The sequence below is a fragment of the Phoenix dactylifera genome, unplaced genomic scaffold, assembly GCF_009389715.1.
Source record: "Phoenix dactylifera cultivar Barhee BC4 unplaced genomic scaffold, palm_55x_up_171113_PBpolish2nd_filt_p 000184F, whole genome shotgun sequence".
Classification (NCBI taxonomy): domain Eukaryota; kingdom Viridiplantae; phylum Streptophyta; class Magnoliopsida; order Arecales; family Arecaceae; genus Phoenix; species Phoenix dactylifera.
This window is the reverse complement of record NW_024067713.1, coordinates 676,328-704,141: the sequence shown is the minus strand read 5'-3', so window position 1 is coordinate 704,141 and position 27,814 is coordinate 676,328. Positions and strand designations below refer to the sequence as shown.

General features: G+C 37.7%; 1 protein-coding gene and 1 long non-coding RNA gene across 7 annotated transcripts; both read right to left on the bottom strand.

The window, feature by feature from the left end:
* Window positions 1-159: 159 nt before the first annotated feature.
* Window positions 160-27,814, bottom strand: LOC113462597. Of its 6 annotated transcripts, XM_039117124.1 has the most exons (4): window positions 27,588-27,814; window positions 26,207-26,703; window positions 20,542-21,326; window positions 160-486 (listed from the first exon to the last, which is right to left on the bottom strand). In XM_039117124.1, the coding sequence occupies exons 1-4, from the start codon at window positions 27,757-27,759 to the stop codon at window positions 423-425; spliced, it is 1,518 nt and encodes a 505-aa protein (XP_038973052.1). In that variant the 5' UTR covers window positions 27,760-27,814; the 3' UTR covers window positions 160-422. The 6 variants fall into 6 exon arrangements, with proteins under 6 accessions (XP_038973052.1, XP_038973055.1, XP_038973054.1 ...); XM_039117127.1 differs by lacking the exon at window positions 160-486 and having other exon boundaries at window positions 20,189-21,326; window positions 26,207-26,805; window positions 27,486-27,726; XM_039117126.1 differs by lacking the exon at window positions 160-486 and having other exon boundaries at window positions 20,189-21,326; window positions 26,207-26,784; window positions 27,486-27,726.
* LOC103705313 lies at window positions 5,532-13,755 on the bottom strand. The gene is made up of 3 exons (XR_005507425.1): window positions 13,434-13,755; window positions 12,374-12,672; window positions 5,532-5,576 (listed from the first exon to the last, which is right to left on the bottom strand). It is a non-coding gene; the product is annotated as an uncharacterized LOC103705313 (long non-coding RNA).

Here is a 27,814-nt window from a genome sequence, read left to right as displayed (position 1 = left end):
CATCCTACTGGAGTGCACTCAGAAAAGGGCAATAATAACACAGCATGTTACCTACATCAGAGACGGCAGGTTGCATATGAACCAATCCAGGAAGTAAAAACAGATCTAAAACATGACAAATGCTAATTCCATGTGCCCAAGAACTCCATAAAAAACAAATGGCTTTAAAGATTTGCATGATAATTTAAACTTCCAAGCATTTCCTTCCTATCTTGTTCATAGAAAGTAACATGAAGTTGGATTAGTTATCCCACGACAGCATAACATACATTACAACAGTCGCCTTTGAGAGGAGAATCAAATCTTCCAAAGAAGAGAGTAATCACCAAAAATTGCACATATTGGAAAACTATATTCACACTATCAATAGAAACTGAATGATCTAGACAGTATCATTTGAAAGAACTATAAAGACTCCAGATTTATGCAGTTCTCCACCCTTCTGGGAGCCTCCATCTTCTGTGCCAATAAATGGACACTCTGGACCACAATAAAGGCTCATCAGCCACTCCCCCAACAGTTAAAGGCAGCCACACATACCTGGAATCCCTCAGCTTCGATGGATTCCACCGATCTGCCATGAAGATGAATGAACCAGTCAACCCTGGCAGCGGCACTACAAATGTGCTTTGAGCAAAGAATGTGCTCAACCTGAAACTCTTGTTCCCTCCAATGCAAGGATTTCCCATTGTTTTCCAAGGGCCCATGATTGACTCTGCTGCATGAGCCAGTGCTCTGTTTGGAGCCCACCCAGTACAACCGGAAGTGACCATGTAGTAGGTTCCTTGGTACCTGAACAGGGCAGGAGCTTCCCTATGTTGTCCCACCAGAATCCTCCTCATCACTGTTGTGACATTGAGGTAATCATCAGTTAATGGACCAACATGGAGCTCGCTGTTGTCCTCAGAAGAGTAGATCAGATAGGCCTTGCCGTCATCATCTTTGAAGATGGTCATGTCCCTACTCTCAAAACCATGTGGGCGGAAGCTATAAAGGTATGTGAAAGGTCCTGTTGGGGAGTCACTGACGGCGACACCCACTGAAGCTTTGGTGTAGTTAGCATCATCTATGTGCATCCACATGACATATTGACCACTCACATCATTGTATATCACTTTGGGTCTCTCAAGCACATTGGACACGTGGAGATCATGGGAGGCATTGGTTTCTTCTCCTGAGAGCACAATACCTTCATTCGTCCATTCCCACAAATCCTTCGAGGAGTAGCAACTAACTCCAATGATGTCAACCTGGGGAACAATGAAACATTTATGAGTTTAGTTTGAAATTTATGAAAGCCTATTAAGCCCCAAAATGTAAAAGCTAGAGATATCATGAGGAGATATCATATCCAGATATGACTGTAGGATGCAAGTAAACATTTTAGTTGAACTAGAAGCACATATAAAGCAGGCTCTTCGGACATCCTACAATGTCATGGATAATATAGGACTTACAACTTCTTGGAATTTTTTCTCTTCATCATGTCAGAAATGTAGAATATGAAATGGTTATAAGGTGTGGCTCGTAAGGTACACAGACCTCAACAAAAAACAAGCCTCTGAGGCCCATTCATTTTAAGTCATGCCAGCCTAAGCCGTGAATCCAGTTCCTTAATATAAACAGAGAAAACAGACTTGTATCACAACCGATCCTCCTTTCACTCAATTTCATTTCAGCCTCAGTGACTTCTCTTTTATGTACAATCACTATCCTGTACACAACCCTTCAACCTCCTCTCATGTAATATCAATGCAACCAACCCTATGAGAGATTGGCATTGTTCACTAGTACTAGATAATCACACAAAATTACGACTCTGGATCTACAAGTGCACGTCTGTGCAATTGTTCACCAGTACTATCCAATCATTTTCTAGATCAACTCCCCATTAACAGTCCATAACCCATACAATATTAACATGCAGACTGTGACCATTAGCATGTCGGACAAACAAAAGTTCTATCATTAATTGTCTATCCAGCCATACAGCTGATTTCTTAAAAATGGATAAACAAAAAATTCTTAAGGGATGGAGCCTTATCATTCTACTAATCAAGCATAGAACTAAGTGCACTGCTTGCTTTTACCTTATTACAGAAAAAGTATGACAACTTAATAGCTAACTTCAGATATTGATTAGTCAGATATCAATTTCAAAAACTAAGCTCCAGCTTCAGTGAAAGTGAACACCAGTCCTTGAGGCACCTCACCACCAAAGATGCCCACAATACAGACATAACCATGACCAGTATAGCCTAGTTGAAGATTAAGTTTGTCCAAGAGAGCTTTACCCACAGATTAATCATATGCCTAATCTACTAAATCAATAATTACTTTAATCAATTCTATGTATTTTCTTTTCTTGTCATATAAATCTTATAAATCATCACTAGAATTATTAATCAAGAAAATAAAAGTACTTGGCAGACGGGTATGTCCAACATATATTGGGGGCCTTGAGGCTACAAAAATACCAATAGTCATCATATTCCACCAAAGAACAAAAAAACAGAATGTATTCTCCTGAATGATAAATGCTAGTTGCTGACATGTTGACATAAATAATTATCACTTTCTAAATGACATTAAGAAACTACAACAAGTAGCATGGTCAAACATCATGATTGCCAAATACTTGTTCTATGTACATGGGAGCTCATGAATAATAAAGATCTACTCTGTGAGTGGGTGTGTGTGCACACGCACTCACAAACATACAAACGTGTATATTTCTTCATTTTTTATTCTCTATGCTTTTAGTGTACAGAATGCTGTGGTATCTAACTAGAGGACCGGCTATTACTCATTTGATTGATTCTTACGAGAAACTAAAATAGGTAAAGGCCCTCTCATACAAAAGTGAGAAAATGTATCCCTTAGACAACCCTCATGTCCACGATGTATAAAGGAGCATTACTATACATGTCCACGATGAAGTTCCCCAGCTACATTTTAGACAAGAGACAGGAAAACTAGAAGGAAGGAAATAGAATTGTCAACAAAATGGCGCCAAACCATAACTGTAATTCACTCTTAAAGGACTGGATAACTATTAATCTGATTAGAACTTACCGTTATTACAGATACAAAGAATTGAAGTAGCCCTATGATTCCCTAAGAAAGAAGAATGCATAAGTGCAAAATAATTTCTGTACGGCTGTATGAGCTACCAACAGTACCCAGATTTGGCACTAGAGCAAGAGAAAATTCTCATTTTCTGCTTTTTCAGAATATGACAAAGTGGAGAGAAGATGCAAAAGCAAGTGGTGTAATGCCAATTGATAGAATCACAAGCCGAAGCAACAGAAGTGAAGGATTTGAGTTCCAGCAAGGCAAAAGCAAATAAAAGAAAATCACAGGTGCATAAGTACTACTAGAGAATGTGCAAGAGGACCGCAAGGTAGACAGAGCTAGGAGGACTGTTAAACTGGTTTGGCATGAAATCAACATGCACATATCCTATCAGAGATGGTCAAGGCAGACATGAGCTTCTATAAACATCCAATAATAATGAGAGTAGGATGAATAAGGGGCTTGCCATTATTAGAATGAACAAACAAAGTTACATGAGGAAACAATGATGCATTTATGATAAATTAGGCATGACTAATTAGATCAAATTTGTGCAAAGCTACTAATAACCACAATTTGAAATAAGTCAAACTGTCAATGCATATAGCAATGAAAGGAGTCAAAGGACCAGTGTAATGTTGATATGATGATTCGAATGGGAAATAATGGGAATGCAGATTCAGATGTGCATCATTCACAGTAGTATCACCAATTTGCCAACAAAAGAACTGTAATACACTGAGTTTCAACTTAAAATAACATAGGAGCGATCGCACTCATGAAATGGTGGCAGAAAAAATGGTAATGGAACTGTTTAAACTAGGCAAACAAGGCTTCTTTAATATTGTAAATGGCACAAATATAGGTGAAGGACATTTAGATAGAACTTGACCAGAAAAAAAAAAAAAAAAGAAAAAAAACATTGAGCAGAGAGTGGGAAAAGCCAAGAGGGAGTTGCAGGCTATCATCCTCAAATAGGTCATTATGAAGAAAGACATTCTATAGATTCATCTAATAGATGGATGAACCATGAATGATAAGAAATTAAAATAAAGGCAACATTGTGGTCTTTCTTGGCAGAGGTGGAAGGTCTCATATTAATCCATGTTATTCAAAAATCATAATTATGATTTCCAATGAAATATCGTTAGAAATACAATAATGAAGAGCATGATGACAATAGAGATGTTGTTTATGATGCATGTGCATGTGCCGAGATGTCAGATTCATTTCCTTGGAACCCAGATGAACCAAGAAATGTTTACATAAATTAGTTCATTGAAATATCTGAAGGATGTCTAAGCAAGAAGCTGCGCGAATTACTTTGGTTAGAATGCTCTGGTATCAGACCTCAATTGTCATTTAGGGCCAGGTCTTTGTTTCTGCCTTCTCCAAATATTCCTTCGTGTGTGTGTGTGCGAGCCTCAGGGAGATTGCTGGAGTGGGGGAAAAATTGACATCTTTGGAAAAAGGCAGTTTCTCTAAAAATCAAGATGCCTGATTTTTGTCACAATCATGTATAGTATGATTGTTTTTTTTAAAAAAAAATAAATATCGCAAAATGCATAAGAATATTTGTTACTTTTCTTTCCTAAATGAGAGTTGTGTTCATCTCTCCCCTCTTGGAAGGGTGGGAGGGTGTGGATTATTTGATAAAGGATGAGATCTTGTTGGCTTCTCCGAATGTTAGAGAATTAAGAAGTTTATAAATCTACACAGGAATTATGTGGTGATGGAAATGGTTGAGAAGCTTTTATTTATGGTTATAAATAGAGAGACTATGCAGATAGTGGAAGAGACCACTTAAATATTGCTTACAAAGCCAAGATCTCATATTATTTACTTATTCTATGGTACTAAAGCCCTCCTCAAGTCTTTTTGATTGGTGAATGCAAGCAGAGATGAGTACACAAAGATAAAGATGTTTAAAATTTTAAAGATGAGATTGAATTTTGTCATAGGCACCACAAGGAAGAAAAAATCTTGCAAAAAGCACACATTCCGTATTAATTTCTGCATATTGTTAATCATGCCAGCAAGGTGTGAGAGGGAGGTAGCAAGAGAAGAGAGAGGGAGATCGCGGGGGTCGCAGGCCCATTCCTTACAGGATCTTAGAAAATGTGTCCACAACTTCTTTTAATCCAGCTAGAATTGGGCGCGCACAACCCCCTTCTGTCTCCCCCCTCCCTCCCATGCTCCTTCCCTTTCTTCTTCCCCTTCCACTCATCCCACCAATCCCACTGAATCCAGTGAGGTGTTGCCAATGACAATGCCATGAAAAAAGGAAAGTAATGGTATTATTTGTTCCAACAATGTTGACAGCACTTTGTGTTTAGGGCAAGGCTGAGGGCATAGCAGTAGCACTGTTCGTATTATTTATAAATGAAATTATGCAGGTAGCACCAACCGGTTATCTAGATATTGTGGAAAACATACCAGACATAGTGAATAAACAGGGCAAGGGTGAGGGAACAGCACTAGCAGTAGTACCAACTGATTACCTAGATATTGTGGACAACATAAACAAAAATGATGAATAGACTGTACTTGAAAACTTTTGTAATGTGAGATGCAATGTTCAAGGGGTGATATGATGGCAATAATGATGATCAAGAGCCATAATAACACTGAATCATGCATCTGGATATACTGAAAAAAGGAAAAGAAAGTGTAAGCACAAATTAGCATCAGATACATATTGAGCACTTCAGATAGATGGAAGACTCACTAATACCAAATTGGGGACTTTTAGGATTGATGGAAAAGCATACTCTTTAATAGCAAATCAACATGGCTCTCAAACAAAATCCCAACATACTGACATCAGCTGTGGGTTTTGATGTTCTTGGAACTTGGTTGAGGATAGTGGTATTAATAATTTCATGGTACAACATAAGATCCACTTTGGCTAAGTTTGTGGTGTTGAAAGAACCATGCATTTTGATTTTGCTACAATTTTAAGCCATACACCGCTAGCCTCTTTTTCTTTTCTTTCTTTCTTTCTTTCTTCTTTTTTTTTTTTTTGGGGGGGGGGGGGGGGGGGGGGGAATATTTCAAAGATAAACTGCTATCTGCTATGCCAGAATCCATAGTAGTATTTTTATTCATCATTCAAAATATTTGCAATTAAGTACAACAAAAGAATAATATTATACTCAAGGTTCATCAAAGATTATTGATTTAGTAGTAATGCACCTCTTAACATACACATCAAACAAGTAATCATTGAAATGTGTGAACACAAAAATGACACACTGTGATGGTATGAATTGATTAGTTATCAATGACTTAGATTTTAACGAAGCTTCTAAATACTAAGAGATCAGCCATCTTGGTGGCGACCCATACTAAGATGAACCAAGGGCTCAATATATCTTGATTGAGATGAGAGGTGGAAAAAATGTTAAGAAGAATTGAGATATTCTGAGATCTCAGCTGATTTACTGATATTGTATTAGACAATGTCTTGAGATATATTAGTTTATATCAGCTGGGAAAATATGGGCCAAGATCTAAAATGTATCTCATCAATGAGAATCCAATAACAAGACAAAAACTCCATTTTTAATAAACAAAATGAAGCAACTTGCAAAAATAATATACCTTAATGAGTATTAGTTTTTAATGATTTTGATCTCCAACATTCAAAGCATTAATAGTAATTTCTTTAACATAAAATATCTTTTATATGTCCCCAAATCTAAATTTTGATCACTTGCCAGGTTTTAGACATTTTTGGACATGCATCCAAATCAGAATCACATGTCAAGGAGAAATTATAGCCTACACCATTTCACCCCATGGCGGTGCACCATGTCAATCGCATGCGCTCGTTTCTGTGGACCCAATTCATCATGCACTCATCTCGGTGATTGGCCCACAAGAACGAGCACATGTGATTGGCGTGGTGCACCGCCACATTGTGCACATGGTGTAGAATATAATTTCTCCATGTCAAGGTCCACGTTGAGCCATACAAACTAAGTGTATGCGGCAAGCAGCAAGAACACACAAAAAATAAGTCCAAAAATAGAAATCTATAGAGACAATACAGGTCCAAATCCTTTAAGAGACCATTCCTAAGGCATGAAACTTTAAGAAGGCCCTAGGTTAATTCAAATAAGAAAGAGGAATGTGGAATGTGGATATTTGTAGTATACAACAAAAGGGCTAGTATTATCCCTATCTAACAAAAGAAAATAACAAGGCTAATGGGCTGGGCAAGAAGCAATGTTGTCAATTATGCTCCCGGTGCCTGCCTAGTTGCCCAGGCAAGATCAGGAAGCTCCTGATAACTCAACAATTCCAAGGCATGGTGAGTTTATTAAGGCGATACCTAGCTGAGTGCATGGGACAAGGCAAAAAGCATCCAGGCAGGCACCTCTCCAATTTCCAGCAGTACTCTTCATATCCCTTTCTTGCCTATTTTTTAGAGCTTTGTTAGCTGTACTTTGAGGTTATTTTGATCTATTAGAATTATTATAAAAAGGGCTACTCTAGGATATCCAATGATTTACATTTTTGTGTCATACTATCATGTTTTGATCTAAACTTCAAACAGATTTTTGGAAGTGGTACTTTGCTATCATAACTGAATTTTGAAGCTACTAAACGATGTTCAATGGTTTTTGCTGGATTTTGTTTAAAAAGAAAATATGGGAAGGGGGATTTTAATGTGATATTCTGAAAGATATGAAACGCTACATCTAATTTACAAGGCGATTATGATTTTAGTGTTGACAGTTGAATAACTAATCTTATAATGTTTGTATTGCTTCCAGATACATCTAGCATTTATTTCAAATACATTTATTGAACTTTTATTAAATTACCATGTTACTTTCTTCAGGCAAGTGCCTCTTTGGTGCCTAGCACCTCAAGCAATATAGGAGTCTTGTTGCCTTAAGGATGTCTCTTGCTTTTGATAGCCTTGCCAAGAAGGACGCTTATGCTAATGCATACTGTGTGGGGAATTTAAGAGGACCTGCAATTTGCAAAGAAGGATATACCATTTGGAACTTTATTCAGTTTTCCTTTACTTACTGCAACATTTTGAACTTTACCCATCTTATAAGATGCAGTGTGTGTTTCAAAACCTAGCAACTTTGATTTGGTGTTTGGGCCACAAGTCGGTAGTTCAATAGAGATCCACAGTACCAGAACTAGCACCCGTGTCAGTAGGCCGGCAGAACGGTATAGTGTTGTAGTACTGTGTAGTGTCATTCCGGCCCGTACCAACAAAAGAAAAACTGAAAAAGGATGGGGAGAGGGAGAAGGAGAGAGAGAGGGGAAAAGAGACATAGAGAGAGAGGGAGGGAGGAAGAGGGAGAGGGAGGGAGGGAGGGAGGGAGAGGGAGGGGGAGAGAGAGGGTTTTTGAGCCCCCTCTCCATTGATGATGCATAACAGGGCAGAGCCCCTATTTTATTTAGAGAAAGATGAAAAGAGAAAGATGGAGAGAGGTAAAGGGGGAGAGGGAGGCCGAGAGAGTGAGAGGGAGAGGACTTTCGAACCCTCTCTACTCTGATGTAGCGTAACAAGGCGGAACCCTTGTTTCGAAACGAAATAGGGGTTCTGTCCCCTTTAGATTTTTATCTTATTTTTTTAAGTGAAGACAATAGTGACTATTGACTTTACCTTTTTTTGAATTTTTTTCATGTTAAGTTGGCAACAACTGCCGACATCACTTAAAAAAATTTCAAAAAATTATAAAGAAAATGGAGCCCCTATTTCATTTCAAAAATAGAGGCTTCGCCCCTATTACGCCACACCAGAGGAGAGAAGGCTCAAAAGCCCCCTCCCTTTCCTTCTCTTGACCTCTCTCACCCCCTCCCTTTCCCTCTTTCTCCCTCTTTTTCCTCTCTTTCCTTCTCCCTTTCCCTCTCCCTGACCGGTTTCTCAAACCGAGGAAGCCCCCTCTCTCTCCTTCTCTCGACCTCTCTCACCCCCTACCTCTCCCTCTCTTCCTTCCTTTATAGCCCTACCTCCCTCCCCCCTCTATTTTCCTCTCTTTTCTTCTCCCTCTCCCCCTCCCTCACCGGTTTCTCGAACCAAGGAGCTGAACTATATTGGTCCGCCCTCGATACAATTCGGTACGCCTCGAATCGAGCAGTTCAGGACGGTACGATATTCCTTGGTTCAACCATGACCAGACCAGTAGCCTTAACTTCTGTTCCCAAGAGGCCAAAGTGTCAATACCCCAAAATCACGTTGTCCCCAATTTGTGTCCGAGTCATTCATAGTGGTCACCCACCTGAAATCCTACTTTAAAGCAAAAGAAGAAAAAAAGAAAAAGAGGATTATGAGCTCCCCTACTTAGGCCCCCTTTGGTGTTGCTTTTAGAAGGCCAAAAAGTATTTGTTGGAGGATCAGAAGTTCTTTTAAGTGATTTTGATATGTTTGGGAAAAAAACTTCAAATAGCTTTCCACTTCCTTCAAAAGTTGATAGAAGTCTATTATGGAAAAGCTCTAATTTGGAACTTTCAAGCAAAAGCTCTACCAAAGATGTGTTGAAAAGCCCCTTTTTTCGGAGGGCAGCACCCGAGAAACCTAGATTTGAATCCCTACAATGAAATTTTTTTAAATTAATCTAAAATACTTTAATTGACATAATCATTTATTTTTGTCTCTTTTTGCCATAATCATGAATTTAAGGATTTTGAGTTTCAACCTCATAATATTCTTTCTTACTCGGTAATCACCTTTAAAAAATAATTATATTATTTACTCTATTATTTAGATTAAAATATAGAAAAATTTTAAATTAATAAAACTTTATAGTAATAGTTTTGATACTACAAACTAATAAAAATATAATATAATATAGTAAAATACAATAAAATTATATTATAGTATAGTATAGTATAGCATATTAATGTTGTGTGATACAATAATATTACTATACATAATAATAAATAATATAATAATACTATATATAATAATATAATAATATTATGTTAAAATAATAATATCTTATTAATATATTAGAATATTACTATTATTATAGTACAATAAAATCATAAAAATATTATTATATTTTATAATAAAAATATTATTTATTATTTAGTTTGAAAATCAAGACAAATAATTTATAAACTAAGAATATTTTATAATAATAGTTTTTGATAGTACAAGCAGTTAGACAATTGAAAGCACTATACAATGTTCTTAATTATTATTTCTTGATACTAAAAGTACTTTTTCAATTTCATTACCCAAAGATGTTAAAGTTCCAAAGCACTTCAAAAACATAGTTACCAACCAACAAAAGTCTTTTTATTAAAAGCTTTCCTAGCGAAAGCTATGCTAACCAAGGCTCTACTACCTACAGCAATGACAAACGGGGCCTTAGTAGATCTAGCTACTCCCATCCTAGTTCTGGCCCTCCTGCCCCTCCACTGCCACAAGTTTTCCTCTAATTGCTACCCTCCTTATAAAAGATGATGCCTAGATTCCATCCATTTCTGGCCCTCTCAACCTCTACATCTTATCGACAATAATGCCTTGCATCATTCAGCCACTGCCTCTACCCTCCTCCCATTACTATCCCCCACTCTCTAGTTTGCCTTGATAGAAGGAAAAATGCTCAAAGGAGTTCCATTTTCCAGTAAATAGTTATCTTCATGCGACAAATCTACTTTGATCAAACAATCCAAACAGTTGGACCACCCTATTAGTCAGGTCAAATAGATTTTGGACACGTTCAGGCTTTGGTTCGACCCAACCACCAAAGCTTGGTAGGTGATGGCTCAAGTCAATTGACCTACTTTCAGGTCATTGGTTATAGATGAGTTTTTCAAATGAACCAATACTAGTTCCTACTCAACTAGGCAACCTAGATTCAAATCATTGGGTATAGATGAATTTTTCAAATGAAACTATAGTAGTTCTTTTTTTTTTTCCTAACTGTTTCAAAAAATTAATTAGTATATCTCATGCACTAATATTTCTTGTTTCCATGAGAATGGCACAATAGCACATGTGTGCCATTTAAATTGTTTAACATGTTGTTTTTCTTGCAACAGTGTAACAGAAAATCTACTATCTTCATAGAGCAATGCTAAGGTACAAACAAAAGATAAACAAGACTTCACCTACAAGTTTTGTGACTTCCTAGTAGCATTAATGGTAAAGTAAATGAAATCATGCTGGCATGACTTATTTCTAAACTAATCAACTTTTAAAAAAGTCTTATTTACCTAAATATACTATTATTAATCCATGCTAAGTTGTTAGGTTCACAAGCCAAGTCTCAGCCTTAAAACCACCAATTACACTTAGCTAACTTCAAAAAGGTAGATACTTAATAAATTATACTTAAAAGACGATATACCTTTTTAAGGGTGAACCTTGAAAATCATATAAATTTAGATCCATGAGTTTTAATTAATATTTTACACCTTAGTAATTAGTATTTTAATCACAGTAATTGCACTACTATATACTGGGCTCCTAATTGTGGGTAATGTCGCTCAGTTAAGGTCCACTAAATATCAATCTATCCTAGTCAAGTCCAAACCTGAGGTTGTAAGTTCAAAACAAGCTAGGAGAAGCCAGATATTCATCTCGACACAGCTAACCAATTCCTTAATACCTTATTTATGAAAGTCAATGGCATTTTGCACACCTATATAACCTTTTTGGCTGCTCGTGTTGAAGTTATATAAACACTTCATGCTCCTTGGTACTTAACAAAAAAAATGAACATTATCATTTGACTGACGGTTTATCAGATTGTCTATTAGGTTAGAATTTCTTGTTGATTCCCATGGCAAGTAAACATTTTACAAAGTAGATTGTCTATTAGGAAAGCAAAATGCATTCACATTCAAAAGGAATTAATTATGTCACTACTCACTAGTACAATAACTTTTACAAAGTTTTTTTTTCCTGTTCTTGGATTTTGTGATACAATCTATAATGAATCAAGATAAGAGAAAGCAAAATTATTGAGTGTGAAATTAATTTTTTATCACTTTCTTGAAAAGAAATGAAGTTTAATGACTATTGCAGAGGTAGAATATGAAAAACCTAATGGTAAGTGAATTGAAATTACTAATTCCTCTTGATAACATATATCCCATCAATCCTTGAGTTATTACCCAGGGATGGTCCTTGAAAAACTTAAAGTTGCCATTCTCTAAAAAACAGAGAGAGACAAATTTAAAGTTGCCAGTGTTGAAAAATTGTGGATAACTTTCAATATATAAAATGTGTCGCATATTGTTTATGACGTTAATGAAAGGAAATGAAATTGCCAAACCAAAAATTAAGCAAAACAAAATCTAACTTTCAACTGACCCGTGCCTGGTAAGTTGGGCCATCTTTGTTCTCACCATACCAGTAGTAGGTCTCTGTCCTCTCGTCAAATAAAATTCCTCCTCCATGTGCTTGAATAGGATTTCCCTCAGTGTCCAACCACAGTCTACCAGGGTAGTAATACATGCTGTCATTCCCTTTCTTATTTGGGTCTACTGTGCTCTTTCGATTAGGAGAAAAAAAGGGACTGCACTTCAGAAGATTCATCTAAGAATTCATCAACCACCGAAAGCGGCTTTCGTGGTCCCCTTCGTTTCAGTGCATGCGGCGACTGCTTTCCTCTAAGGGGTGGAAAATATTAAAATTTCAAGAAAAAGTTATACAAGAAAAGTAGCACAGTATACTAATCTGAGATGAACAGTAACATTAAGCTATCCATAAGGAGTTTCATGTGCCAAGTGAAAAATTATCACATAAGCTATTCAGGGAACCTAATTAGACACCGAGAGTAATCTAATAAGGGTGGGGGGCACTGCACATAATTTTACATTTGCTAGGGCATTTTGTTTGAAGTAATTCATCTTCCCCAAACTTGAAGAAAGTTTCGAGGCAAAAAAGAAAACAAGAAATAGCTAATCTAAGACTGATGTCGTCTACCCAATTAATTTTCCAAGAGACAAAATAAAATCAATATCTTTCACTCAAAAAAATGGAACTTTTCTAATCTATAATCAATAAAAAAATATGCCTTTAACCATGGTCACAAGATACAGCAACACATAGATTCAAATAGACACCCATAGAATCCTTAATTCCGGACAAAAATATAAGGGGGAAAAAATCGCCAGTCCTCTCGAATAAACAGAGCCAGAACTACAGAATCGAAAGGTCAAAATCCAAAACAACCACCAAAACCATCCTGAGAAAAATCTGTGACCCATCGAAGACCAACAATCAAATTCTGATGTCCAAAACCAAGCTCAAGAGCCATCCAAAAACCAACATATACCATGCCCGTGAAGAGAACAAGTTTTGAAATCACACATCAAAAGAAAGAAACTTATAAAAATCCAAAAAAATAGCGAGCCAACAGCAAACCTACCTAACAATATCCTGACCACGGGGTGAGAATTTACAGCTATGGGGAGCGATCTTGCTGTCTCCACCATATTTAGAACACGGGCTCATGGAAAAGTATACTCACCTTTCTCTCCCTCTCTGTTTGTCCGTCTCTCTCTCTCTCTATGTATCTCTCGCTGTGGCTTGGCCAACCTGATGTGATTCCAACTCCTAAAACCCTTGCTTCTGGAAAGGTTAGCTGTCCTTCTTATGTGGGGAGGGATGCGTTGGACATGGCTTAGATACAAAGTACTCATTTTAGATCTCCCAAGCATGAGCTTTATCCTCTCCACAATCCACAATCTTTATCGTTCTGACCTTTTTGCTGCTTGGGCTTGTTGGGAATTGGCTACCTGTCTTATTACTGTGGCTGCTTGCACTTCTTGTTGGGAATTTTCTGGATTGTTGAAAATTTCTTACGATACTTTTTTTGTTTTTCCTTGATCTTTGAAATATTTTATGGATGAAATAACAAAAATGATTCTGTCATTTATTACATATAATGAATTTTATGATTTATTCATTAATCAAACCTTTGTGAATTATAACTTAACGAAGCTATGTGCTTCTTTTTTTTTTTTTAATGGTATCACTTATTGCTTGATTTTGCTTCTCACAAGCTTATTTTCTCATAAATAAATACATAAATATTTTAAAAATTTTATATTGTTTATTTGATATTTTAAATTTTTGTTTACATGAATTCATCCTGAATTTTGGGTAATTCTTTGCAATTTTTTTAAATTTTGAGTCAAGGTGATTGGGGTTTGGGTTGGGAATCGAATCATAAATTGTCATTCATAGTTGAAACCGGAAGAAAAGTTGTAGAAAGGATCTCAAAAAAAAAAAGATAGAAGTCCTGGAAACTTAAGAAGCTTTAAATTTTTCAAAAAGAGGAAGTCCTCCAAATTATGATGATCCGAGAAAATATTAGCATCTTGGACTCACAATCTCTAGATTCAACACCCCTAAGAGCAGTTTGTATAGCAGGAAAAGATCTAAAAAAACCTAAGCGAGAGTAGTAATCTGTTGGATTATTTGTTTAAGTTGTGTTTGGATGTTGATTAGCTAACCATAAAAAGTTATTTGTTCCCTTATCCAGCCATTGTTTAAAAGTTATTGTTGGTTGAAAAGGTCTAGGTTAAATGGATAAGGACCAATTTTTGGATACATGAAGCTTGGTTTTCTATTTGTTGAAAAGTCTATAGGCCTCACTTAATCGAAGCAAATCAGTATAAAGTCTAGGCTCTAGTATGAGATCTCAAGCTCTAAAGTACAGATCCAAGATCTCATACATGACCAATTTTTGGATATATGAATAATTTTTGCTGGAGGGTGACTCGGCCACAGTGATCAGCTAAATCCAGAGAGGCACTGGTGGCACGGATGGGCACCATCACCTACTCCGAGACATCCGGGTTATGGTAAGAGGCAACGTTGAGTTTCAAGCTAGGCATGTTTATATAGAGGCTAATAGGGCTGCAGACTGGGTGGCCTCGTATGTAGGTGATCACTCTGGAGGAACCCTGTAGGTCGGAGAAAGAGAGTTGCCTAGTATATTTTGTGATATGTTATTTTAACTTTTTTGAATGTATCTATACAAGAGATATCTCTTCTATACCCCTTAGATGATGCTGCCTCTGAGACTGACGGGAGGGTTCCATCTTCCTCTTTTAGGTAGGCTCTTTCTTCATCTCTTTTTCGGTCCCCGATGGAGTCCCTCTTCCCCGCTAGAACTTTTCCTCTTCTGTCTTCAGCCCTTCCTGCCTATCTGTTTCCTTTGCAGCTACGGAATCAGCTAGTTGAGAATGCGCCAGTCGTCTGCTGTGGTAAAAAAAAAATAAACACTATGTTGTATCTTTGTAAAATCTAGGTGTTTCATAACTACTATGATTGCTGCAGAATTTGCTCCAACTTTTTTTGTGAGGAAAAGAGGACTGGAACGTCTTAAGTTTTATTTATTGGAGAAAAGAACATAAGAGTTACAATCAAGTCATTAGCCTCCTTATTGGTAGGTATAGGTACAAAGAGCAGCAGTGGGAACGTGCATGCTCCAAAGTTCATGTAAGCTGAAGACTACGTCCAATACTGCTACGAAAATGCAAATCCATGTTAAGACCGGGAAGAGCCTCCATTCTTTAGGTTTTGATGCTCCTAGGTTTTGATGCCAATACCCCAACAGAGACGTATGAGTAGTCACAAGCAGTATATTAGTGAGATTGTGGCGACTGCCAGGCTCAGTTTACATATACTTTTTCATAAGTTGTTAATGTCACTCATTTCGATTTTTCTGTTTTGAAACATATCTTGCTCATTTGAAAAGTCGGAGCTGAGTGTAAACTGCTGTAGGTAGAAGCCAACATACATGTATGCTGTTTGACAATACATAGCCTCCTTGAAGTGCTTATTTATAAACAACAACAAAAAAAAAATCAGCATCAGAAATAACTTTAGCAAGCTCAGAGACTAATAATGTCTAAAGTGGGTTATTTTGTGGAAGGTTTAGAGTAGGCCATCACAAGGAGGCTACCATATGGAGATATTAACGTAGTCATCACTCAACTTTTTCGCACTGATTGCGCATACAAAACTACAGTCATCAAGCCGAAACCCTGCCTGTTGCATCTCTTGAAAACAATCGAGACCCTCATCATTCATGGAGCACTTTGATATTATTGAAGCCAACAAACCAAAGTCGGGATCATCTACCTCAGACAGGTGTTAAATCTTTTGCGTGAAAGAAGGATTCACCTTTCTGCACACGAATCCACTAGTGGATCGTGCAATGACTGCTTCGAGATCTATGTAAGCAAATGAATGAAAGAGTTCAGAGTGCATTGTGCAAGATGTGATCCAATAATTGATGTCATAAAAAAAGATCAACCATTCTTTCATGCATAAGACCAAAGACACAACCTGAACCCTACGTACCTCTTCAAGCATCAAGAATCCTGTCGTTGAGCATGAGTTCACAGCTCAACAAATCTTTTATAGTAGTGAACGCCATTGACACGCTCCCTAGAGTGAACATGCATACAATTCCAGGAAACTCCATCTCGCGAGAAAGCCCACTTCCTTGAAAAACCAACTCAGCTTCATCCAAGTTCCAATTCTTGCTGTACTCATTGATGACAGCATTGTTAATAGAGATATAGGAATCGAGACCCGAGAAATTGGCAACTGAGTGTAACTAGTTGGCATCTTTAGTGAGAGAAGAAATAACATAGGACTAGGAGAGAGTGAAGCCATCTAGCCTGGGCTTGAGCCATTTAAAAGACGAGCTTAAATACCAGGCTCAGCCTAGGCTTAAAAATCAGGTCCATACCCATCCAAAACACTCTGAGCCCGAGCTTGTCGCTTGAAATTTGAACGAGTCATAGCTCATCATCTAGCTTGAAGGGTACATCATGGAGGCATCATCATTCACATCAATTTAGTAGTTCAAAAGGTCTGCTACTTCGTTACTAAAGGAAAAATGCATTAATCTTGCTATGTAAATGGGGAGAAAAAACCTAATTCTGAAAAAATTCAAGTACAAGACGTTTAATGGATGTTGCACTACCACGTTATCCGTAATAGATCATGACCTAAAAGAAATGTATGGAATAAAGGACGAATAAAGTCAGCAACATATTTAATGCATTTATGAGAACTTAGGATGTCCTTTTCAAATATTAGCTTAGTTTCTAAACAGATTCCCGAAGGAACAATTAAGAACTAATGATTAACAAAAAGCATTAATTGATGAAGAATAGGCATTATCAATCGCAAAAATAATTATAAGATTTATTTACCTCTTAATTCTAACTTTCACATAGGCTAGCATCTCCTTCAATTCTTCTGGTTGAGATAAACCTTGTAGAAATGTGACTAGAGAGAACTAAACAAAATCATGAGAAAAATGCTAGCTACAAGAATTATTATTTGATGAATCAAAAGTTGTTTGTACGGCATCCAAAGATTTGGCCAATAAACATCATTTAATTCTGGAGCCTGGCTTGTGACCCATAGAATGGGGTTTGATGATTGAAAAACCTGTGAAGAAATAACTGCAGCATATTGGGTCCTTAAAAGTAAAATGAAAGCAGCTAAGCATTCCTGTGTAAGAAAAAGAAAAGGGATCATGAGATTACTGGGAAATAAAAGGATATGCTCAGGGGGGACTTGTGTCTATCATTAGATGTATTCCTTCAATCTGGAACGTCCATCTGCTACAAGTTGTAACCAAATTGACATGTCGAAGTCTTCACATAAGGTGCTTTCCCTGTTATAATGTGACATAATGGTCATGGCATAGTTTAGTAAAGTCACTCTTTGCAAGCTTTCCAACTCTACGTGGCACATTTGGATTTTGGAGTGATCACTTGGTTTTAGCCATTGTCTTCTAGTTTGAGAGCTGCTTGTTGTAACACATCAAAGTAAATGTTATCGCCTAGTTTTCTGCTTAGGATGGATGGATTGATTCTTCGAAATACATGTATTAGTCATATCCAATATGAATTGTATAGTATACACTTTGGACATGGCTAAAATATGCATCAAATACTTATTTTAGTTATCCAATTTTTAATTGGAAAATAACTATGCATCAAATAAGCTATGCATACCCTTTTTTTTTTATTAGTTTTTTAGATCATATACGACAATTCGAATTTTCATTTTGCCACATGATGACATTAAATTTTATTGTGAGCACAACCTCCTTTTTCTACATCCCATTTGTACTATAACCATTGTTGCTGAAAATTGGACCCGGGGGCGACCGCGGGCTGAGGAGGAGGCGCCCACGTAAGAGGGACAAAACCGTGAGGGATGGCTCCCTCTGCGGGCTGAGGAGGAGGCGCCCACGTAAGAGGGACAAAACCGTAAAGGATGGCTCCCTCCGCGAGCTTAGCGCCCGGAGCGGTCTACAATCCCCAAAGCAGACAATACTGAAACAGGAGAGCTCTACCACTCGAATTACAGGCGCTCAGTATGTATCCCCCTGAGAAAGCGCCTTTTTATGGGGCAAAACCGTGAGGGGTGGCTCCCTCCGCGAGCTTAGCGCCCGGAGCAGTCAACGATCCCTAGAGTGGACAATACCTTCAGAGGGACACACTCGTTTTTCCTACTCGGATCGGTGTGGGACTATGCTGTTGACCGGGGAACCCCGGCAGCAACCATGTTATTATATTTTTGTTATATGGCATGCTGTATTTTGGCTGTAAACTATGGTTTTGTAGGAATAGCCAAGGACAAAAGTAGCATGCATTTTGACCCCAAACTAATGCCCCAAGCTGGTGTATGACACCAAAGACAAGGTTCACACCCTTTATGGGGACGTTTCTTGGGAAATGGTAACATGGCAGCAATAAAGACAATGGACCATAACCAGACCAAGCCTGCCTAATGTTTGGGTTCTACAGATCATGTACAATTGGCCTTGATAACGGATATTTACCTGACCCAACCCGTTGCCCAACAGAATTAGCAATTTTTGATACAAAGAAATCTATTTAACCTGCTTTTTTTTTTTTTTTTTTGTGTCGGCATCTTACGATAGTCAAATATGAGTACGCCAAAAGAAATCAAAATGCAAAACATGGACTAGTCCCCGTGCAATGGCCTTAGAGCCATTCCAAGAGAAGGCTCTGAAATAATGTGCTGCGAAAGAGACGATCCAGTCTGCCGCATTGTTTGCCTCTCGAAGTACAAGTACAATCCCAATTGAGTTGAGACTCTCCAACAGATGGCAAACATCCCAGACTAGTGGGTTTAGATCTGATCTGGCATGCCCACACCTGATCCAGTCAATCACTTTCAAACCCGGCAAACCTTACTTGTTATGTTCCACATTTCGGGTTTGGATCGAACCCATTCTTTTGATGATGGCGGCCGCCTAATCCAATCTAAACCAGACACAGCACACACATTGCCATGCTTATGATTAAGTGCTTAATTTTATCATTCCAATGCAAGAGAAGGAGATATAATAGGGCAAGTCAACAGATATTAAAGATAGACTGATGGCGAACATATCGATAAGCTACTTAATACGTTCCACATTTCCGGTCTGGATCAAACATATTATTTTTGATGGTGGTGGTCGACCTGATCCAATATAAACCAAACAGCACACACATTGCCACCCTTGCTCTTAAGTACTAATTTTATCATTGCAATGAAGAAGGTACAATAGGTTAAGTCACAGATACTAAGTTTCCGAATCTCTCAGGAGGCTTCAGGTTCTCTAAATCTGAAGACAAGGGACAAGCATACTACTGAATGAAACAAGTCTTAGAAAAGCCTGCGAAATTGATATAAGTCACCACCACCTTGACAACTAAAAGGATATTTGTTGCTGTGTTGAAACCCAAATAATTAGTCTCAGTGATCTACAGTCTCTTTCGACCCTTTGTGAATCTTTATACTGACCAGGTTCACATTAATGAAGTATTAAATTGCCCAAGGAGTAATGCTTTCCAAGAATATGTCTAGAAAATTTTAAGATAAAGATTAAAAAGAAAAAGAATGAGACACCATGGATAACCTTGTTTAACCTGGCTCTACTCAGAAAATTAGACCACATTATTGCTCAGATTCTGACCAGAATATTTTTTACCGAGCATCCTACTGGAGTGCACTCAGAAAAGGGCAATAATAACACAGCATGTTACCTACATCAGAGACAACAGGTTGCATATGAACCAATCCAGGAAGCAAAAACAGATCTAAAACATGACAAATGCTAATTCCATGTGCCCAAGAACTCCATAAAAAATAAATTGCTTTAAAGATTTGCATGATAATTTAACCTTCCAAGCATTCCCTCCCTATCTTATTGATAGAAAGTAACATGAAGTTGGATTAGTTATCCCACAACAGCATAACATACATTACAACAGTCGCCTTTGAGAGGAGGATCAAATCTTCCAAAGAAGAGAGTAATCACCAAAAACTGCACATATTGGGAAAATATATTCACACTATCAATAGAAACTGAATGATCTAGACGGTATCATTTGAAAGAACTATAAAGACTCCAGATTTATGCAGTTCTCCACCCTTCTGGGAGCCTCCATCTTCTGTGCCAATAAATGGACACTCTGGACCACAATGGGAACCCAAAATTGTACTCTAGAGGCTCATCAGCCACTCCCCCAATGGTTAAAGGCAGCCACACATACCTGGAATCCCTCAGCTCCGATGGATTCCACCGATCTGCCATGAAGATGAATGAACCAGGCAACCCTGGCACCGGGACTACAAATGTGCTTTGAGCAAAGAATGTGGTCGACCTGAAAATCTTGTTCCCTCCAATGCAAGGATTTCCCATTGTTTCCCAAGGGCCCATGATTGACTCTGCTGCATGAGCCAGTGCTCTGTTTGGAGCCCACCCAGTACAACCGGAAGTGACCATGTAGTAGGTTCCTTGGTACCTGAACAGGGCAGGAGCTTCCCTATGTTGTCCCACCAGAATCCTCCTCATCACTGTTGTGACATTGAGGTAATCATCAGTTAATGGACCAACATGGAGCTCGCTGTTGTCCTCAGAAGAGTAGATCAGATAGGCCTTGCCGTCATCATCTTTGAAGATGGTCATGTCCCTACTCTCAAAACCATGTGGGCGGAAGCTATAAAGGTATGTGAAAGGTCCTGTTGGGGAGTCACTGACAGCGACACCCACTGAAGCTTTGGTGTAGTTAGCATCATCTATGTGCATCCACATGACATATTGACCACTCACATCATTGTATATCACTTTGGGTCTCTCAAGCACATTGGACACGTGGAGGTCATGGGAGGCATTGGTTTCTTCTCCTGAGAGCACAATACCCTCATTCGTCCATTCCCACAAATCCTTCGAGGAGTAGCAACTAACTCCAATGATGTCAACCTGGGGAACAATGGAACATTTATGAGTTTAGTTTGAAATTTATGAAAGCCTATTAAGCCCCAAAATGTAAAAGCTAGAGATATCATGAGGAGATATCATATCCAGATATGACTGTGGGATGCAAGTAAACATTTTAGTTGAGCTTGAAGCACATATAAAGCAGGCTCTTCGGACATCCTACAATGTCATGGATAATATAGGAGTTACAACTTCTTGGATTTTTTCTCTTCATCATATCAGAAATGTAGAATATGATATGGGTATAAGGTGTGGCTCGTGAGGTACACAGACCTCAACAAAACACAAGCCTCTGAGGCCTATTCATTTTAAGTCATGCGAGCCTAAGCCGTGAATCCAGTTCCTTAATATAAACAGAGAAAACAGACTTGTATCACAACCGATCCTCCTTTCACTCATTTCATTTCAGCCTCAGTGACTTCTCTTTTATGTACTTTCACTATCCTGTACACAACCCTTCAACCTCCTCTCATGTAATATCAATGCCACCAACCCTATGAGAGATTGGCCTTGTTCAGTAGTACTAGATAATCACACAAAATTACGACTCTGGACCTACAACTGCACCTCTGTGCAATTTTTCACCAGTAGTATCCAATCATTTTCTAGATCAACTCCCCATTAACAGTCCATAACCCATACAATATTAACATGCAGACTGTGACCATTAGCATGTCGGACAAACAAAAGTTCTATCATTAATTGTCTATCCAGCCATACAGCTGATTTCTTAAAAATGGATAAACAAAAAATTCTTAAGGGATGGAGCCATATCATTCTACTAATCAAGCATAGAACTAAGTGCACTGCTTGCTTTTACCTTATTACAGAAAAAGTCTGACAACTTAATAGTTAACTTCAGATATTGATTAGTCAGATATCAATTTCAAAAACGAAGCTCCAGCTTCAGTGAAAATGAACACCAGTCCTTGAGGCACCTCACCACCAAAAATGCCCACAATACAGACATAACCACGACCGCTATAGCCTAGTTGAAGTTTAAGTTTGTCCAAGAGAGCTTTACCCACAGACTAATCATATGCCTAATCTACTAAATCAATAATTACTTTTATCAATTCTATGTATTTTCTTTACTTGTCATATAAATCTTATAAATCATCACTAGAATTATTAATCAAGAAAATAAAAGTACTTGGCAGACGGTATGTCCAACATATATTGGGGGCCTTGAGGCTACAAAAATACCAATAGTCATCATATTCCGCCAAAGAAGAAAAAAACAGAATTTATTCTCCTGAATGATAAATGCTAGTTGCTGACATGTTGACATAAATAATTATCACTTTCTAAATGACATTAAGAAACTACAACAAGTAGCATGGTCAAACATCATGATTGCCAAATACTTGTTCTATGTACATGGGAGCTCATGAATAATAAAGATCTACTCTGTGAGTGGTGTGTGTGCACACACGCACTCACAAACATACAAATGTGTATATTTCTTCATTTTTTATTCTCTATGCTTTAATGTACAGAATGCTGTTGTATCTAACTAGAGGACCAGCTATTACTTATTTGATTGATTCTTACGAGAAACTAAAATAGGTAAAGGCCCTCTCATACAAAAGTGAGAAAACGTATCCCTTAGACAACCCTCATGTCCACAATGTATAAAGGAGCATTACTATACATGTCCACGATAAAGTTCCCCAGCTGCATTTTAGACAAGAGACAGGAAAACTAGAAGGAAGGAAATAGAATTGTCAACAAAATGGCGCCAAACCATAACTGTAATTCACTCTTAAAGGACTGGATAGCTATTAATCTGATTAGAACTTACTGTTATTACAGATACAAAGAATTGAAGTAGCCCTATGATTCCCTAAGAAAGAAGAACGCATAAGTGAAAAATAATTTCTGTATGGCTGTATGAGCTACCAACAGTAACCAGATTTGGCACTAGAGCAAGAGAAAATTCTCATTTTCTGCTTTTTCAGAATATGACAAGAAGTAGAGAGAAGATGCAAAAGCAAGTGGTGTAATGCCAATTGATAGAATCACAAGCCGAAGCAACAGAAGTGAAGGATTTGAGTTCCAGCAAGGCAAAAACAAATAAAAGAAAATCACAGGTGCATAAGTACTACTAGAGAATGTGCAAGAGGACTGCAAGGTAGACAGAGCTAGGAGGACTGTTAAACTGGTTCAGCATGAAATCAACATGCACATATCCTATCAGAGATGGTCAAGGCAGACATGAGCTACTATAAACATCCAATAATAATGAGAGTAGGATGAATAAGGGGCTTGCCATTATTAGAATGAACAAACAAAGTTACATGAGGAAACAATGATGCATTTATGATAAATTAAGCATGACTAATTAGATCAAATTTGTGCAAAGCTACAAATAACCACAATGAGAAAGAAGTCAAACTGTCAATGCAAATAGCAATGAAAGGAGTCAAAGGACCAGCGTACTGTTGATATGATGATTCGAATGGGAAGTAATGGGAATGCAGATTCAGATGTGCATCATTCACAGTAGTATCACCAATTTGCCAATAAAAGAACTGTAATACACTGACTGAGTTTCAACTTAAAATAACATAGGAACGATCGCACTCATGAAATGGTGGCAGAAAATATGGTAATGGAACTGTTTAAACTAGGCAAACAAGGCTTCTTTAATGTTGTAAATAGCACAAATATAGGTGAAGGACATTTAGCGTAGAACTTGACCAGGAAAAAAAAACATTGAGCAGAGAATGGGAAAAGCCAAGAGGGAGTTGCAGGCTATCATCCTCAAATAGGTCATTATGAAGAAAGACATTCTATAGATTCATCTAATAGATGGATGAACCATGAACAATAAAAAATTAAAATAAAGGCAACATTGTGGTCTTTCTTGGCAGAGGTGCAAGGTCTCATATTAATCCATGTTATCCAAAAATCATTTTACCAAATCGTTAATTATGATCTCCAATGAAATATCGTTAGAAATACAATAATGAAGAGCATGATGACAATAGAGATGTTGTTGATCATGCATGTGCATGTGCCGAGATGTCAGATTCATTTCCTTGGAACCCAGATGAACCAAGAAATGTTTACATAAATTAGTTCATTGAAATATCTGAAGGATGTCTAAGCAAGAAGCTGAGTGAATTACTTTGGTTAGAATGCTCTGATAACAGTATACAAGTTCAGACCTCAATTGTCATTTAGGGCCAGGTCTTTGTTTCTGCCTTCTCCAAATATTCCTTCATGTGTGTGTGTGTGTGTGTGTGTGCCTCAGGGAGCCTGCTGGAGTGGGGGGAAAACTGACATCTTTGGAAAAAGGCAGTTTCTCTGAAAATCAAGATGCCTGATTTTTGTCACAATCATGGATAGTATGATTGGTGTGGTGCACCGCCACGTGGTGCACATGGGGTAGGATATAATTTCTCCATGTCAAGGTCCACGCTGAACCATACAAACTAAGTGTATGTGGCAAGCAGCAAGAATACAAAAAAAGAAGTCCAAAAATAGAAATCTATACAGACAATACAGGTCCAAATCCTTTAAGAGACCATTCCTAAGGCATGAAACTTTAAGAAGGCCCTAGGTTAATTCAAATAAGGAAGAGGAATGTGGAACGTGGATATTTGTAGTATACAACAAAAGGGCTTATCCCTATCTAACAAAAGAAAATAACAAGGCTAATGGGCTGGGCAAGAAGCAATGTTGTCAATTATGTTCCCGGTGCCTGCCTAGGTGCCCAGGCTAGATGAGGAAGCTCCTGATGCCTCAACAATTCCGAGGCATGGTGAGTTTATTAAGGCTAAATATACTATTATTAATCCATGCTAAGTTGTTAGGTTCACAAGCCAAGTCTCAGCCTTAAAACCATTAATTACACTTAGCTAAGTTCAAAAAGGTAGATACTTAATAAATTATACTTAAAAGATGATATACCTTTTTAAGGGTGAACCTTGAAAATCATATAAATTTAGATCCATGAGTTTTAATTAATATTTTACACCTTAGTAATTATTATTTTAATCGCAGTAATTGCACTACTATATACTGGGCTCCTGATTGTGGGTAATGTCACTCAGTTAAGGTCCACTAAATATCAATCTATCCTAGTCAAGTCCAAACCTGAGGTTGTAAGTTCAAAACAAGCTAGGAGAAGCCAGATATTCGTCTCGACACGGCTATCCAATTCCTTAATACCTTATTTATGAAAGTCAATGGCATTTTACACACCTATAAAACCTTTTTGGCTGCTCATGTTGAAGTTACATAAACACTTCATGCTCCTTGGTACCTAACAAAAAAAATGAACATTATCATTCTATTAGGTTAGAATTCCTTGTTGATTCCCATGGCAAGTAAACATTTTACAAAGTAGATTGTCTATTAGAAAAGCAAAATGCATTCACATTCAAAAGGAATTAATTATGTTGCTACTCACTATTACAATAACTTTTACAAAGTTTTTTTTCCTGTTCTTGGATTTTGTGATACAATCTATAATGAATCAAGATAAGAGAAAGCAAAATTATTAAGGGTGAAATTAATTTTTTTATCACTTTCTTGAAAAGACATGAAGTTTAATGACTATCGCAGAGGTAGAATATGAAAAGCCTAATGGTAAGTGAATTGAAATTACTAATTCCTCTTGATAACATATATCACATCAATCCTTGAGTTATTACCCAGGGATGGTCCTTGAAAAACTTAAAGTTGCCATTCTCTAAAAAAAAAGAGAGAGAAATTTAAAGTTGCCAGTCTTGAAAAATTGTGGATACCTTTCAATATATAAAATGTGTCGCATATTGCTTATGACATTAATGAAAGGAAATGAAATTGCCAAACCAAAAATTAAGCAAAACAAAATCTAACTTTCAACTGACCCGTGCAGCTCCTCTCCTATGTGCCTGGTAAGTTGGGCCATCTTTGTTCTCTCCATACCAATAGTAGGTCTCTGTCCTCTCATCAAATAAAATTCCTCCTCCATGTGCTTGAATAGGATTTCCCTCGGTGTCCAACCACAGTCTACCTGGGTAGTAATACATGCTGTCATTCCCTTTCTTATTTGGGTCTACTGTGCTCTTTCGATTAGGAAAGAAAAGGGCATGCACTTCAGAAGATTCATCTAAGAATTCATCAACCACCGAAGGCGGCTTTCGTGGTCCCCTTCGTTTCGGTGCATGCGGCGACCGCTTTCCTCTAGGGCGTGGAAAATATAAATTCTCCTCCTCAACCTCTTCCAATTCTCTGGTGACAGACAAATGGCTCGAACCAATATGGATCTTTTCGTTATCCTTGTGATGGATCAGGGAATAGAAATGAATCATGAGGATGCATCCCACCAAGCTCCACACAATTAACGATACGGAGCATCTGCTTCCTGCATTGCAATGGAAAGCAGATGATTTCCGGTGTTTGTTCCTCATCCTCATTCTTCCTTTATTTTATCTCCAAGACAATGCTGCAGTAATAAAAATACAACCTATATAGATTCAAAGCAAAACCAATCACACATCCTAATCTATCCATTCTTTCCAAATTCCAACACTGAATAATGAACATCCTATTAAAATTTCAACAAAAAGTTATACAAGAGAAGTAGCACAGATATACTAATCTGAGATGAACAGTAATTCATCTTCCCCAAACTTGAAGAAAGTTTAGAGGCAAAAAAAAAAACAAGAAATAGCTAATGTAAGACTGATGTCGTCTGCCCAATTAATTTTCCAAGAGACAAAATAAAATCAATATCTTTCACTCAAAAAAAATGGAACTTTTCTAATCTATAATCAATGAAAAATATGCCTTTAACCATGGTTACAAGATACAGCAACACATAGATTCAAATAGACACCCATAGAATCCTTAATTCCAGACAAAAAATATAAGGGGGGAAAAATCGCCAGTCCTCTCAAATAAACAGAGCCAGAACTACAGAATCGAAAGGTCAAAATCCAAAACAACCACCAAAACCATCCTGAGAAAAATCTGTGACCCATCGAAGACCAACAATCAAATTCCGATGTCCAAAACCAAGCTCAAGATCCAACCAAAAACCAACATATATCATGCCCCCGTGAAGAGAACAAGTTTTGAAATCACACATCAAAAGAAAGAAACTTATAAAAATCCAAAAAAATAGCGAGCCAACAGCAAACCTACCCAACAATATCCTGACCACGGGGTGAGAATTTACAGCTATGGGGAGCGATCTTGCTGTCTCCACCATATTTAGAACACGGGCTCAGGGGAAACTATACTCACCTTTCTCTCCCTCTCTGTTTGTCCGTCTCTCTCTCTCTCTATGTATCTCTCGCTGTGGCTTGGCCAACCTGATGTGATTCCAGCTCCTAAAACCCTTGCTTCTGGAAAGGTTAGCTGTCCTTCTTATGTGGGGAGGGTTGCGTTGGGTATGGCTTAGATACAAAGTACTCATTTTAGATCTCCCAAGGATGAGCTTTATCCTCTCCACAATCCACAATCTTTATGGT